Source organism: Petaurus breviceps, unplaced genomic scaffold (genome assembly GCF_028583685.1).
Source record: "Petaurus breviceps papuanus isolate PSGF00001 unplaced genomic scaffold, PetGlider_PUasm1.0 91133, whole genome shotgun sequence".
Lineage (NCBI taxonomy): Eukaryota > Metazoa > Chordata > Mammalia > Diprotodontia > Petauridae > Petaurus > Petaurus breviceps.
In genome coordinates this window covers 97,487,647-97,503,389 of record NW_027187419.1, presented here as the reverse complement: position 1 = coordinate 97,503,389, position 15,743 = coordinate 97,487,647, and the positions used below count along the sequence as shown (strand labels likewise).

The window sequence follows — 15,743 nt, the reverse complement described above, 5'->3', positions numbered from 1 at the left end:
TAAGAAGACCTTAAGATTTTAGCATCAATTATCTGTAAAGAAAGAAAGCTAATTGTTGGTGGAACCAATATTTGGGAGATTATTAAATTGGGATGACTTTTTTCAGTGCTCTGAAATACTTGGTAACAGTCATTCCTTCTTTATAAAATGAAAAATTTACTTGTGTGCCCATACTTGATTTTGGAAATGTACTATTTATTTAACGCATTCAAATGGATAAAGAATTTAGATATAGTAATAAAAGCAAAACAAAATAGAAAAGCTCATATATATTAGTCAGCATCAATTTTTGGACTTGGAGAAAGTTTCACAAGAGTCAAGTGGGCCAGCGGCATATAGAAGGATCGATGCTAAAAATGATGTTTTAGTTCATGTGAGGAAAGACCAAAGGCCTAAAGATGTGATAGTTAGGGGTGAGAGCATGGGGGAATGGGGCAAGGGAAAAGGGTTCAGTTCAAAGGATACTCAGGAAAAAGGATGCTCCATCACTAGAAGACAATGAACATAACTGGATCTCCATTGTTAGAGTGGTAGAATAATGGGATTTGGGAGCAATGGTCTTGAGGCACTGGCAAGAAGAAAGATGGGGGCCAGTTACGATCCTTCAAAGAGGCTGTCTGTTGATTTGATGCACATAGGTTTTATTAGCTATCTTCCTAGTTGATGTTTGAGATGCCTGTCTTGTAGGTGGCAGAGTGGGTGGGCCTGTCATCAGGAAGTTGCTAGTTCAGGCATTTCAGTTGTATCTGACTCTTCATGACCCCATTTGGAGTTTTCTTTGCAACGATGCTAGCATGGTTTGCCATTTCCATCTTTGGCAGTATTGAAGACCTGATTTTAAACCCATACTTAGACACTTACTTATCTTAAGCAAGTTATGTGGCCTTGGGCAAGTCCTTTAACCTTTCTGATTCAGTTTCCTCAACTGATTAAAATGGGGATAATAATAGCACCTACCTCTCAGAGTTGTTGTGAGGATCAAATGAGGTAATATTAGTAAAGTGCTTAGTTAATATATGGTCTGGTACACAGTAGACACTTAATAAGTGCTTGTTCCCATCCTTTCTACCTGAGGGTAACCGCTCAGCCACATAGGTGAAGGTCTATGCATTTTATAGTGAGGAGACCGGTTCTTACTTCAGCTGATCTCATTGATTTTCCATCTCTGGTGTCAGAGGCAGAGAGAAACTAGGGATGACTTTATGAGACCCTGGCTGTAAAAAGTGTGAGGCATGGAAGTTTCTAAGCAAGGGTAGAAGAAGGGAGTTTTAGGCAGGAAATTTCCAAAAATCGACAAGAGGAAGGAGCAGGTCTAGAGCAAAGGTACCTTTTTGCATTTGCTCACAGGGGCCTCACAAAGCAGAGAATCTGGATTTTTACAAAGTGAGTACAATCTTATAACTTGTTTAGCATATGCCTTCCTTTTTCCTTGGAAAGATCTCATAATAATACTTCCAGCTATCACCATTTAAGCATGGACCTTGAAGTTCATAGGATAGTGATAATCTAATGGATTTTTCTTAGTCTTTTTCATGTATGTGCATGGTCAAGTGTGTATGTGTGCACATACACAATTAATTACATTTTATTAATTTCAATTCACTTCATTTAAAGTATGCATTTTTTCACATAAGGCACTGTGCAAGGCACTAAGGGAACAAAGAGAAAAACAATGAAGGTCCCTGCCCTCAAGCAGGTTATAATGTAGGGATGAGACATAATGTGGACACATAGAATATAGGGATATTCAACATAGATACAAGATATGCTGTGTGAGTGGTGGTGTTGGAGCAGTTAAGTGTGGGTAGAAGCAATAGCACCTTGGGAAATTAGAAAAAGCTTCAGGTAGAAGGTGATACTTGAGGTGAGCCTTCAAGAAAGCTAGGTATTCATAGTGCTGTGGTGTACCTTGGCTGAAGAAGTTCCCTAGGCAACAAAATCATAGATTCCATAGTAGAGTTGGGCAACTAGGTGTCACGGTGGATAGTGACTGGACCTGGAGTCAGAAAGACTCATCTTCCTAAATTCTAATCTGACCTCAGACACTTACTAGCTGTGTGACCCTGAGCAAATCATTTCACCCTGTTTGTCTCAGTTTCCTCATCTGTAAAAATGAGCTGGAGAAGGAAATGGTAAAACACTCAAGTATCTTTGCCAAGAAAACCCCAAATGGGGTCACAAAGAGTTGGATATGGCTGAAAAGCAATTGAGCAACAAAAAATAGTAGAGTTGTCTATCAAAAATTCAAAGTAGCTGGACATGGTGACACACAGCTATAATCCTGTTACAGGGTGGCTGAGGCTGGTGGGTGTCTTGAGCTCAGGAGTTCTGAGCTGCAATGGGCTGAACCAGTTGGGTGTCTGCATTGTTTTTACCCAAGCACAGAAGGATATCTGGTTGTCTAGGGAGGGTCAGATCTACCCAGATTAGAAACAGAGCAAGTCAGAGCTCCTGTGCCTATCAGAATGAGACCTGCCCACAAGCAGCCCCTGTACTTCCATATTGGGCTAGATAAGGAGACCTCACTCAGTCTTTAAAAAATCACAGAAGCACCTTTCTTCCATAAATCCCTAAGGAAAAATAGTTTTTTTTTCCCCCTATAATAACATCATCGCCAAGGAGAATAGAAGAGGTACTATTTCTGACATACAATTTGAATTTTTGATTGATAGGCTTCTTCAATTTATATTGTTTTTCTTCATAATTTTATCTTTTTTTCCCAGATCCAGGGGCAGAAAGGACCTGTGCTGAAAATATCTGTGAACATAATTGTACCAATCTAAGTGAAGGAGGTTTCATCTGTTCCTGTAGGCCGGGGTACAATGCTAGTGCTATAGACAGAAATTCCTGCATTGGTAACGTAGATCTCTTTTTAATTATGTTTTTAAGTCCTCTGTTCTTTGTGAGATACCTTGATGCTGTACCATCAGAGTCCTTTAGTAGGATTATGCCTATGCTTTTTACATTTCAGAATGAACAAGGATTAGAAATGTTGTCTGGCCTGGGGAAGGCTTGTCTTCTCAAGTGTTTTGGGACTGCAGTCTAGGGGCCATAGACAGGAATTAGGAATCATATGATTTGCTTATGAGTTCTAAAATCTTACTATATTAATCATGTTTTGCCTTTTCATCATGAATCAGTCGAAAAGTATGTGATAAGAATATAGCTTACTAAAAGTGATAAGAGTTAAGTATGTTTTCAGCAGTTCTGGTCAGTGGGATTTAATGTACCTGATTCCATGGTATGTTTTAAGTAGAGATGAGTGAAAGCATTCTTTGGGGGAGTTGAAACTCAAGAGTTTATCATTTAAAGATTAATTGATAGCACCTGAAAACCGTGTTAGCAAAGGGAAAGTGATATTCTTGATGAGAAAAAAAATTGTGGCTGCTTTTTTGAAATGGAAAGTTGACTTCATCTTTGGGTCCTTTATCTTTTTCTTGACTGAAATCACGGTGTTTCTTTAGGTTTCCCTTTTTTCTCTTGTTGGTTTATTTCTTTCATCTGAGTTTTCCTTGATCTTCATCACTGGAAAATGTAAATTTGAACAAAGGCAAGTCTCTAGGGGTAGCTAGATGGCACTGGTCCTGGAATCAGGATGACGAGTCATCCTGTGTTCAAATGTGGCCTCAGACTCTTCCTAGCCATGTGACCCGGGGCAGATCACTTAACCCTTTTTGCCTCAGTTTTCTCATCTGTAAAATGAGCTGGAGGAGGACTTGGCAAACGACTCCAGTATCTTTGCCAAGAAAACCCCAAATGGGGTCACAAAGAATTGGGCATAACTGAAAAGCAACTGAACTGAAGTCTCTAGGAGTGAATTTTAAAATGAATTTTTGGTTTTGTTTTGTCTCCAGATATCAATGAGTGTGAACAATTTGGAGTCTGTCCCCAAGACTGCAAAAACTCCAAAGGAAGTTATGAGTGTATCTGTGCTGATGGATTCAGGTCTGTGGGTGACCACGAGGGAAAACAGTGTGCAGCTGATGGTATGCTTAGCTGATATTGGGATGTCATCAGTGAAAAATCAACCTTAACTGGCAGGGGGCGAGGGAAAACATCACTGGTGGAGAATTCATTTAAGAGCCATAGTTTCTTCATTTTCTTTCATCACCCTTTCCCCCTTGCCTTGAAAAACTATTAAAACCTGTAGGAATTGAGATGATAATAGTCACATCCTACTTGTCTTAGATCTTGCCTCTTGGCCACATTGATAAATACCCTTATTGGGAAAAGATATGTGGGTCGGATAATTCCCTTTAAGTTGCTCAACAACAAAAGACTGCTTATGTCATGGTTGTCAGCAGAAGGAAATTAATGAAACCATCAGACTCCTAGCTCCACTGAATCAAGGTTTTAGGCTGTGTAACTTAAGATGCCTCAGAAAATGGTCCCATTAAATTGGGGCAAATCAAGGACATTTTGTTGACAGATTACTTTTTTATTGTCTATGGACTAACGATCGCAGACAGAAGGGGTCTGACTCATTTATAACTTCCGTCATTAGTTCTACATCTTAGGTTAATGTTAGCACCAGAAAAATCTGTCTCTGAATAAGTAGGAATTTAGCCCATAAAATTAAGAGATATGAACTGGAAAAAAGCAGAAAGAATGGTAGGGTATTAGAAATGACAAAATGGAAGGAATAGAAGTGGTACACAGCAGGTCAAATTCCCAATACTATCGTCTAAATCTATATAGCCCAATTTTGTATACAAGTTTTTTATGGCCCCATTTATTTAGATTTGGGACATATGCTAGTGGCTCAAGGGGAAATGCTAGAGAAGAGCATTTTTACTTTGCATGTCAAATGGTTAGTGGTTAAAATGAAAATTTTAACTGTTCAATTTTGGCATGCAAATGAACACATTAGGACATGCATTTGATTTGCATACTTAAATATTACATCCATTGAACATTTCAGGCATGAAAGTGGAGGAAGGGCACTTTGAAAGTTTGGTCTGATAATTAAGCAGCACGTTTAAAAATTGTTTAACTATTTTGAAGCTGGTGTGATTGAAACAAATCCTTATATTCATATAAAAATGTAGAGTCTAGGAAGGAATCAATTTATAGAGAACCAGAGATTGTTAGAGCCAGAAGGAAGATCAATCTAATTCCTTCATTTTACAGAGAAAGAGCCTGAGCTATAGAGAGATTAAGATAATATAATTTTCTAAAAGTTACATAAATTGGATTTGAAATCTACACAACTGAAAATAGCTGTCCAAATACGTTAAATAAGAAAATCCTATGCATGGCATCTCAGAGAATGAAATACTTATTTTAGGTTCAAAAATAATATCAAGGACAAATTGTCCTTCCTCATTAAGTAGAAGTTAAATTGAATCACAGAGCTGATTATCTGCTTAAAAAATAATAAAAACCTGTTAGTAAAATAAAGGCAATGAGAAGTTTCTGGTAAACTTTTATTAAGGTTATGAGTGTTTTGTTTTTCTCATATGACCTTCTACTTACAGTCTTGACTGAATCAGAGCCAGAGAATACAGAGAAAATTAAGTGGAAAAAAAGAAAGTCATTGAAGGGCTGGCAAATGAGGGAAAATTCCTTCCTAATCCAGCCCTTTGAGCTTTAAGACTGAACAATAGATAAAGCAGGCAAAGAGAAACCCTGGAATTCCTCAGCCTGGTACTACCCTCCCTTTCCAGTCTCATCTCACGCTATTCTCCTCTTCCATGTGTGTGCTATAGCCAAACTGGAGTCTCCCAAAGGTATCCTGAGTGATGTTCTCCCTTTCTCTGTACCTTTGCCCCTAGCAATCCCTTTGCTGGGAATGCCCTCATTTCTATCTTTACCTGCCAAAATCTTACCAATTTTTCAAATCCAGCTAAAGTGCCACCTCCATGACTTTTTCTCTGATTTTCCCAGTCATTAGTGATCTTTCCCTCCTCAAATCTCACATGACTCTAGTTTTGTGACCCTCTTGTACACTTGTCAGGTATCAATTTATGTTATAGACATTTATGCATCATGTCCTCCTAATAGATTGAGTTTTAAAGGACGTGGAACCATATCTTAACTCTATCTTTGTCTCTTCCTTATGTGGTGGGGGAAAGATTAAATGACTGAGGAAAACAAAGATTGATCTTCCTAGCACATCAATTTATTAAGTGATACATTCAAATTGCCCAACAAACCGAGACCAGATTGCCTCGGCTTAGGTCTAGATCCTCAATATAGAGGATAACAGATCTTTATACATTAAAAACAATTAATCAAATGGGGCCAAATTAATTAAAAGGAAGCAATATAACATTAAGTCATCTGATTTCTAATTGGAGAAAAGATTAGGTACTTTCCAAGTTGGAAGGGGTAGCGTGAACAGGTGTAATTCCTTGAATTCAGAAAAAGAGATGTCTCATTCCCTCCAAGTGTCTGTAAGCAGTCAAGGGAACCTAGAAACAATCACTAATCGACCAGTATGGGGCCAGTTTTTAGATAAGATGTATGGGTTCTTGAGATGTACAATTGTGAGAAAACTCCTTGCATCAGTCTTTGGATCTGACTAGGTTTCTGGTCAGCATAATCTAGGTCCTTGGTTAGGGATCTCTAAGCAGCAGATAGAGGTGGTCCAGTTTCCCAGACACTTGGTGCTAGGTTCAAACGATGTAATCAGGTTTTCTCCCAATTCGCACAATTGAATAAAGTTTTCTCATGAGATAGAATTTGAACTAGACCCGTAATTGAACAGAAAGGGGACTGAGTTGTCTCCAGAATCAGGTCACAGGATGGTGTTGGTGTGCTTCACTCATTTCCTTCACTTAGCATGGTCTTTCCATATAGTTGATGCTTAATCAGCATACTGAAGGTTTAGTTGAAACTGATGACCCAGGCCTTCCACCCTTTAATAGAAATGAGAAAACCTGTCTTGATAGAATGAACTGTCAGGTGAGTATCAAAACTTGTTAGCTAACCGACCAAAGATGTTTCAGTGTGTATAATAAACAGGTAGTTGGGGGGTTTCCTAGAGCTTATCCCCAATTGCAGAAAAAGGCAGAAGTAAATGGTGTACAGATACAAGGAACCTCTTCATTTGTTTACAGGTAACCCTCCCTTACTACTCCTACCAGACAATGTTCGAATTCGAAAATACAATCTCTCATCAGAGCAGTACTCTGATTACCTTGACAATCAGGAACACATCCAGGCCATTGATTATGACTGGGATCCTGAGGGCATTGGTCTCAGTGAGTATAATAAACTTTGATATTTGTATTAAATGCTAACAAAATGAGTTTTGTTAGCTAGTGAACTTGTTTAGAGGGTTTTTTTTTCTTCTTAATATGAGTAAACCAAGTTTTGTTTATGGAGGGGAAGGATCTCATAATTGGGTGAACTTAGCCAGCAAGTTTTGCTTTGCTTTTTGCAATGAAATTTCAGTCTACCTATGTTTTCATCCTTGGTTATTTAAAGGATGCTCTGCAATTCATGGAAATCTAAGTTGTACAATGGATAGGGTGCTAGGCCTGGAGAACTGCGTTCAAATTTGGCCTCAGACACTTATTGGCTGTGTGATCCTGGGCAAGTCACTTCTACCCTGTTTGACTCAGTTTCCTTATCTGTAAAATGAGCTGGAGAAGGAAATGGCAAATCACTCCAGTATCTCTTCCAAGAAAATGCTAGATAGGATCATGACTGAAATGACTGAGCAACAACTACAATTCATAGGGTTATAGATTTACGTGACGAGGGAGCTCGGAGGATCTTATGTTCAACTTCCTCACAGAAACCCAGGGCCACAAGGTGTTAGGTGACCTGCCTGCGGTTACATAACTAACAAATAGCCGAAGTCGGGCTTGAACGCCAATTCAGAGCCAGTGCTCTTTGGATGATACCACGCTGTTTCTCCCAACAAAGAACTATTAGAAACTGCAGCTATCTCAAGAAGTAGCTACTTCAGGGCCCAGTGAATTTACTTTTGCAAGACTGCATGTGACCTTTCTTCAATTTTCACATTAAAATTATATAGCTTCTGAGTGACTCATCTAAAGTCACATATTGACTGATGGTTCTGGACTAGAATTTTCCTTGTTTTACTTCCAGGTCAGAGATTTCTCCCCTGGGTTAAACTGCATAGCTATTTCAGGGCCTGGTTTGGCTCTACCACTACATTTTTCACCGCAGCCAAATTATTTAGTCTCTCTGGGTTTTGTTTCCTTATCTATAAAATGAAGGGATTAGATTTTGTTTTCTCTGAAGTCCTTTCCAGGGAAGCTAGTGGTACAGTGGATAGCTTGCTGGGCCTGAAGTCAGGAAGATTTATTTTCCTGAGTTCAAATCTGTCCTCATACCTTTACTAGCTGTAACTCTGGCCAAGTGACTTAACCCTGTTTGCCTCAGTTTCCTCATTTGTAAAATGACCTGGAGAAGGAAATGGCAAACCACTCCAGAATCTTTGCCAAGAAAAACCCAAAGTGTGGTCACCCAGAGTCAGACAGGTTTAAAACAACTGAACAACAACAAAAGTCCTTTCCAGGCCTGTGAGTGATTGGATTGATTGTATGTGTCTATTAAGAGACAGATATAGATTAAAAATGATACCAGAAATCCTCATTTTATGGCTGCATGGAGTGTTGGTCTTTATCTTACCGAAGGCTACCTACTTCACATTGCTCTTGACCAGGCCCTGTAGCCAGAGCACAATTTAAGTGGTAAAGTTGGAACTTATCTAAAATAGTACAAGCTGGTTTGCAAAATGCAGCAGAAGAAGGTGATGGAAAGCGGTGACACCTCATGAAGCAGTTGTGGGCAGAATCCAGAGCCAGGTAAATCAGATTGTCCAGCAAGTATGGCTGGAGCTAAGAGAAGTGGAAACAGATGTGATGTGGAAGCGGTCTGCTGGCAGGTTTTAAACAGTGGTGAAACCACCCCCTTTTAAATTGGAAGTCCTTTTTGATTTCTTCTAGTTTATTATGCTCTGTTTTCCTCTCTCCCTTTATTCTCCTTCCTCAAATTATCTTGCACTTATTTATATGTTTGCATGTTATATTTCCCAGTAGAATGTCAGTTCCCTGAGGGCCAGGACTGATCTTGTTTTTTTTTTGTCTGTATGTCCCCATTATTTTGTACATTGGAAATACTTAATGAATGTTTATTAAATTGAAGTGGGGGGAAAAACATTGAAACAGGTGAATTGAGGAAGAGGGGCTGGAACTTAAAAGGTACAAATAGAAAGAAGCTAGGGATGCATTGTTGTTATCAGTGGAAGCACTCAGTGGGGCACATTCTCGAACACACACACACACACACACACACACACACACACAGGCTTTGGAGTTTGACAATATAGTTGAATCAACAGCATTAATGAATCCTCAATTAATTGACAGCATTTCATTTGATTAGATCCCCAGATCTCTAATGGTACTTATCCCCAATGTGAAATTCGTCTCTGTGTTTTGTTCCTGCAGGTGTTATATATTATACTGTCCTAGGTCAAGGCTCTGATTTTGGTTCCATAAAACGTGCATATATCCCTACCTTTGACAGCAGTGGGAATAATCCTGTGAAGGAAGTTGACCTGAATCTCAAATATATCGTGCGTCCTGATGGAATAGCAGTGGATTGGGTTGGAAGGTAAGTGAGAATGGTTCTTGAATCAACTGATCATTTGTTATTTTTTAAAGTTTATATTAATCTTTTAAAGATCACATTTCATTGGAGATACTAAGTATAGTATGAAAACATACATAATTATGGGTTTCAAGAGTCAACTTCACTATGTAACAGCATTATTTAGCATTGTAGATTTGGGTCTCATTTTCATAGTTCTACTAGAAAATTTGGCTAAGCTTAGAAATTTTTCTTTTCTCTTTGTCAATTATCATTGTAGAGAAGCTGTCTAAGGCCTGAGATGTCAGCAGGAAATGACTTCCAAGCATAGATGAGGAATCAAATAACTCTAGTTTTGAACCCTGCTTTCACCATTAACTCTTTTTAGGGGAGAAGGGGAGACATCTTTGTCAAAGTCACATTTGATATCTATTCCTTACCATCCAAATTTTCTGAAATCCCAGAGTCCACAGGGCTGGGAATGGTCTTTAAAAAGAAGCTGTAAATTGAATAATTATCTAATTGACCCATGTCATATACAGTTATTTAGCTCAAGCTCAAAGATGATGCTTGGGACAGAATGACATTTAGGAGGAAGTAATTACATTAGGGGCAAAGTCAAAACATTCATAGAAACATCTATGTTCCTGAAAGGAAACTCTTAATGGGAAGATGTTTGAGGAGAAGGAGCTTTGGGACCAACAAAATTCCTGGAGAATGGTGAATGACTTGCAGTATAAATTAATTTTCACCTTTTAGCAAACCCATCTGGTGTTCCCGGAAGACAGGTTCATCTCTGAAGATGTTAATTAGCTCCCCACTGTTGCAGCTAAAATAAGATTTCATACTGGATTACTTCTTTTGGAGTCCATCTCCAAAGAACAAAACCTTTGAGATATGTTACCAGAGGTCAGAGCCTGAAGATCCAGGCTCTTTTGAATGTGACAATGCCCTCTGCCAATTAGGGGAGGGTGGATCTCTCATCTTATCTGTCTTCTTTTCTTTTTGACCTGAGACTTTGTTAAGATGAGACTGGAATAGTTAAGACTTGGACATGTTAAGTAATATGAGTCAGGGTTGGAGGACATTGCTGAGCCAAATGTTATTTTTAAAAATCATTTTCATCCTTTCTTCTGAACTGATGAGTTCTCCTATTCCAAGTTCTTTCTGACCCCAAAGGAGGTGGGAGGGAGGATATTCAGCTTCTCTAAGACTGCATACTGCTAGTGAGTGGAAGAGTTCCTATCTTAGATTAACATCTCTCCTACTCTTATATACAAAAATATTCCTCATGCTAAGTGATTTCATCTTAAAATGTCTACTTTTGACGCAGAATTTCTAGTCTTTTTTTGTTGTTTAACTTTCTTTACTTGAATTCAGGCACATTTATTGGTCTGATGCTAGCACCAATCGAATAGAAGTGGCCAAGCTGGATGGAAGGTACAGAAAGTGGCTTGTTTTCACCCAACTAGATCAACCAGCTGCAGTTGTTGTGAATCCAAAATTGGGGTAAGCCTTCAAGGACTGCAACAATAGATTCTTCTGTGGATGGCAATGTCACAAAAATAAAGATCCATTGAGAGATCCATTTTTTTCTCAAAAGAGAAATTAATCCTAATATCAGGGTGCCAGTGGTAGATATAGAGACAATGAGGCAGACACAATGGATAGAGCACTGCTCCTGGAGACAGGAAGACCTGAATTCAAATGCGACTCTAAACATTTTCTAGCTGTGTGACCCTGAGTAAGTCACAACCTTTGACTGCCTAAATTTTCTCAACTGCAAAATGGGAATAATAATAACACCTCCCTCCCAGGGTTGTTGTGAGGACTGAATGAGATGATATTTGTAGTGTTTAGCATGGTGGCTGGTATGTAGTAGGTGCTTAATAAATGCTTATTGCCTTACTTTCCCTGCCCTTGTTAGAAAACCTGCTTAGCACCTTTCAGCAGTGTTTGTATTAAGTGTACTGATGTGTTTTCTAGAAAATCCTAGCAGTCATGTCTTTGAACTTTGATGTTATTTATTGAGTCTTCTGCTTTGATGGGACTGTGATCTGGTATGTTTACTCGTCCCCCTTTTCATTACTATAGAGCAGAGGTATTTAACTTCTTTTTTGTCATAGACCCCTTTGATAATCTGTGAAGTCCATGAACCCTTTCTCAGAAGGCTTTTAAATAAAGGATAGAAATAGCATCTCTGGTTATTGAAAATAAGTTCAGTGTAGTAATTTTTCAGTTGTATTAGACTTTTCATGACCCCATTTGGAGTTTTATTGCTAGAGGTATTGGAGTGATTTGCCATTTCCTTTTCTACCCCCCATTTTACAGATGAGGAAACTGAGGCAAACAGGGTTAAGTGACTTGCCCAGGATCACACAGCTAGTAAGTGTCCGAGGCAGGATTTGAACTTAGGAAGATGAGTCATCCTGACACCAAGCTCGGAACTCTATCCACTGTACCACCTAAAGGTCTATTTCTTTTTCTGATGCAAGTTTACAGAACCCCTGAAATCCATCCATGGACCTCAGTTTAGGAACCACTGTTTTAGAACTTTTTAATAAGTTAATCAGTAGACTTGCTATAAAGATCCAGGAAGACTTCACTGGATTTATATACAGCCTAATGAATATTTTAGATTTCCAAAAGACCTATGGTTTTGTCAGTGTGGCAACTTCTGCTACTAAAATAAGTCATCATCCTACTAGGTCTCAGTACATGGTAACTTATGAGTTGCTAAGGCCTAAAAAAATTCATCACTTTGTGGTTGGCCTTATTAAGAGGAAACTGCATGATTACCTAAGCTAGCTCTTGGAAAACACTGTCCATTGCCAGGTTTATAGTTGCAGCCCTTCCAGCTTGGCAGGACCTATCAGAGCTTGGACTCAGCTGGCATAGCCTTCAAGAACCCAAGGTCATCTCCATTTTTGCAATGGATAATTAGGGGAGGGTTTCAGTAGAGAATGGGTAGATGTCCACGTATCTCTGTTCGTACATGAGTAGGATAAGGACAACTAGATAACACAGTAGATAGAGCACTGGCCCTGGAGTCAGGAGGACCTCAGTTCAAATGTGGTCTCAGACATGTACTAGTTGTATGACCCTGGGCAAGTCACTTAACCCTATTTGCCTCAGTTTCCCTGTCTGTAAAAACAAATTGGAGACAGAAATGGCAAACCATTGAGTGTCTGACATGAAAACCTTAAATGGGATCACGGAGAGTCAGACATAACTGAAAATGACTGAACAACAAAGTGGGTAGCTTGTTGTAGTAGAGACTGCTCTTCCTAAACCTAGAAATACCTGAGTTCAAATTGTACTTCAGCTACATAGTGACTATGTGATTCTGAGCAAGCCTCTTAACCTCTTAGCTCTCTTGGTTACTCTCTGATACTACATATTGCAGAGATGACAACCTGAATTGAGAGAGGGAGTCTCCCCTCTTAGGAGTGCTACACCAATGCAATCACAGATCCAATTCCCCAGCCCTTAGGGACTCATATGATCTATATGAACAAATGTGTCCATTCTTAGATGAAAAAATAACCCTGATTTTCAAAGTCAAATATCACCTAACATATTTCTATTGTGTCTTATTGTTTTATTTTGCACGTTGTTAAACAGTGATAAGTTGGCATTTTTGTTGCTAATTAACTTTTCAGAATGTGTTTATACCACATTTGTTTCGGAAGTTTTTTGGTTTTAAATGGATTCTTAGATGTTTCCTATCATTTGGTCAGGGTAAGTTTGACCACCAGAAGATAAATTTACTCATCTGCAAGTACTGCATTTCTGAATATGCCAACAGAGATTGTTATTACGTGGAGTCAATGCAATAATAACATTAACAATAACAATAAAAATAGCAATAACAGTAAGGCCTTAAGTGTGGTGCTTTAGTTTCCTAAGTGCTGTTATGAATTTTATTTATTTGGTCCTCATAACGGTTCTGTGGGTAGATAAGTACTATTATTAGCCCCATCTTTCTCATAAACTGATGCCCAAAGATTTTAAGTGACTTGCCCAAGGTTATATGGCTAATAAGTTGGAATATGCACCCAAATCTTCTTACTCATCCCATTCTCTTTTCATTATGCCATATTTTTTTTTATAAACCCAGCAACTTATATTCCCTAAAAGGTACTTATGGCTCATACAACAATTTTAAAATGGTAAAATTAGCCCCCCAATATGAACCCATGAGTTATATATTACCTTATAGTGAAAACACATCATCCAGTGGCAAAAGTCTGTGTACTCAGGCATAAATAGAGCAATTGTCCTTTAAGGGATCTTAAGGTTCCATAAGAAATCGTATGTTGTAATGGACAGCATTTCTGACTTGTCATCAGAAGGCCTAGGTTTGAGTCCCTCTCTGCCACTTACTAGCCATATGATCTTACATCATTTAAACTCTCTGGGCCTCAGTGATCTCATCTGTAAAATTAACGCATATTTATCTGACACTTTGATGGATCTGTGGCTTCATCAGTTCATGTGCTCCCTCCCCTTGTGCAGACTGCAGGTTGGCCCCTAGGTGGCTGTTATTTGGGTATGGCAATTCATGAAAATTAGAAAAATACAAAATACCCCTTGTTTCTTTCTGTTTCTGCAGTGATAAAAAGGAAGTTCAAGAAAAAAGAGGTAGAGGCCATTAGGAACTACACATCAAAATTTTAAACTCTGTATAAATATTAATGACTGGCACTCAGGTGTAAGGTCAGCATCTGATTGGTTAACTAATAAGGAAGTCATATTAAAGCTGCTATGGTACAGTTAGACCATTGGCTAGTTAGAGTAAAGGTAAAAATTAGAATGGTTAAATAAAGGGCAGCTAGATGGTGAAGTGGATAAAGTGACCAGCCTGGAGTCAGAAAAACCTGAGTTCAAATCTGGCTTTAGACACTTCCTAGCTATGACCCTGGGCAAGTCACTTAACCCGGTTTGCCTCAGATTCCTCATCTATAAAATGAGCTGGAGAAGGAAATGGGAAACAACTCCAATATCTTTGCCAAGAAAATCCCAGATGGGGGCACAGAGAGTTGGACATGACTGAAATGACTGAACAACAGTAACAAAATTAACACCAAGTTAGAGCAAAGGATAAAAATAAAGATATGCTGAATGTTATAATAATGCCATTTCAACTTACCGTAATTATTACATTAGTAATAACAATTCACACCCACTCATATAAAGTTTATGCTCCTACTCTTCCTAGAATCGACCCGATTCTTATTTCTCTGAGGTGACTTATATGCATTCCTGGCAGAGGATTTAATTAAATGACTTTTAAGACCTCCTGCAACCTCAGGATTGATCATCTCTTTGAGTGACTCATAGGATCCTAGGATGTAGGGTCATAGAATTAGAGCTGAAAGAGATCTGAGTGGCTGTGGAGTCTAACCCCCTCTTTTTTTTATAAAAATTTTTTGCCTTTTTTTTTGGAGGGCAATTGGGGTTGGTGACTTGCTCAAGGTCACACGGCTAGTTTTTGTGTTAAGTGTCTGAGGCTGGACTTGAACCCAGGTCCTCCTGACTCCAGGTCCGGTGCTCTATTCATTGTGCCACCTAGCCACCCCTAACACCCTCATTTTACAGATGAGGAAACCAAAGGTGAGTGCTTTATCGACTTGCTCAGGGTTACAAAACGAGTCAATTTTTGAGGCGGGATTCCAGCTCTAAATTTCTCCAGTCTAGCACTGAACACCACTTAGTTGCCATTCATCAATGGCATGAAAATAATGTGTTTGGGGATTGTAAGAGACAAAAAAGAAAAAAAAAAAGAATCACAAGGTGGGATTATTGTCCTTCCAGAAACCAAGGGCACATTCATGAAACAACAGAGAGCCATACCTGAGGATAGTTAATAAGCACTGAATTGCCTGCTATCTTGTTGTAGAAGGCTAGAGAGAGTGAAATATCTGTAGCAGAGGAAGGAGAGAGCCGCCATTCCCCTGCACCCTGGTGCTGCTTTTTGCCAGTGGACATATATCTGAGCAGTGCCCTCCACTGTGTTTTTGTAGCCATCATTTCTCATTCCCAGCTAGAGTAGTTTTGTAATAAATAAAAACAATGTTTGTGATTCAGAATCTAAGATTTTGAATAGGAAGGGAGCTTTGACATTTTTAGTTTAACTTCAGCTTCACCTGGAGGGCAGGGGCTAGCTTCAC

The 15,743-nt window shown here is 38.9% G+C and overlaps 1 protein-coding gene across 2 annotated transcripts in view; it reads left to right on the top strand.

The window, feature by feature from the left end:
* Positions 1-15,743, top strand: part of LRP2 (LDL receptor related protein 2) — a 264,762-nt gene that overhangs the window by 220,308 nt on the left and 28,711 nt on the right. For both annotated transcript variants that reach the window (XM_069080640.1, XM_069080638.1), the window contains exons 64-68: positions 2,724-2,855; positions 3,855-3,986; positions 7,062-7,205; positions 9,429-9,594; positions 10,951-11,079. In XM_069080640.1, the coding sequence (XP_068936741.1) occupies positions 2,724-2,855; positions 3,855-3,986; positions 7,062-7,205; positions 9,429-9,594; positions 10,951-11,079 (703 nt within the window). The remainder of the gene's footprint in view (positions 1-2,723; positions 2,856-3,854; positions 3,987-7,061; positions 7,206-9,428; positions 9,595-10,950; positions 11,080-15,743) is intronic.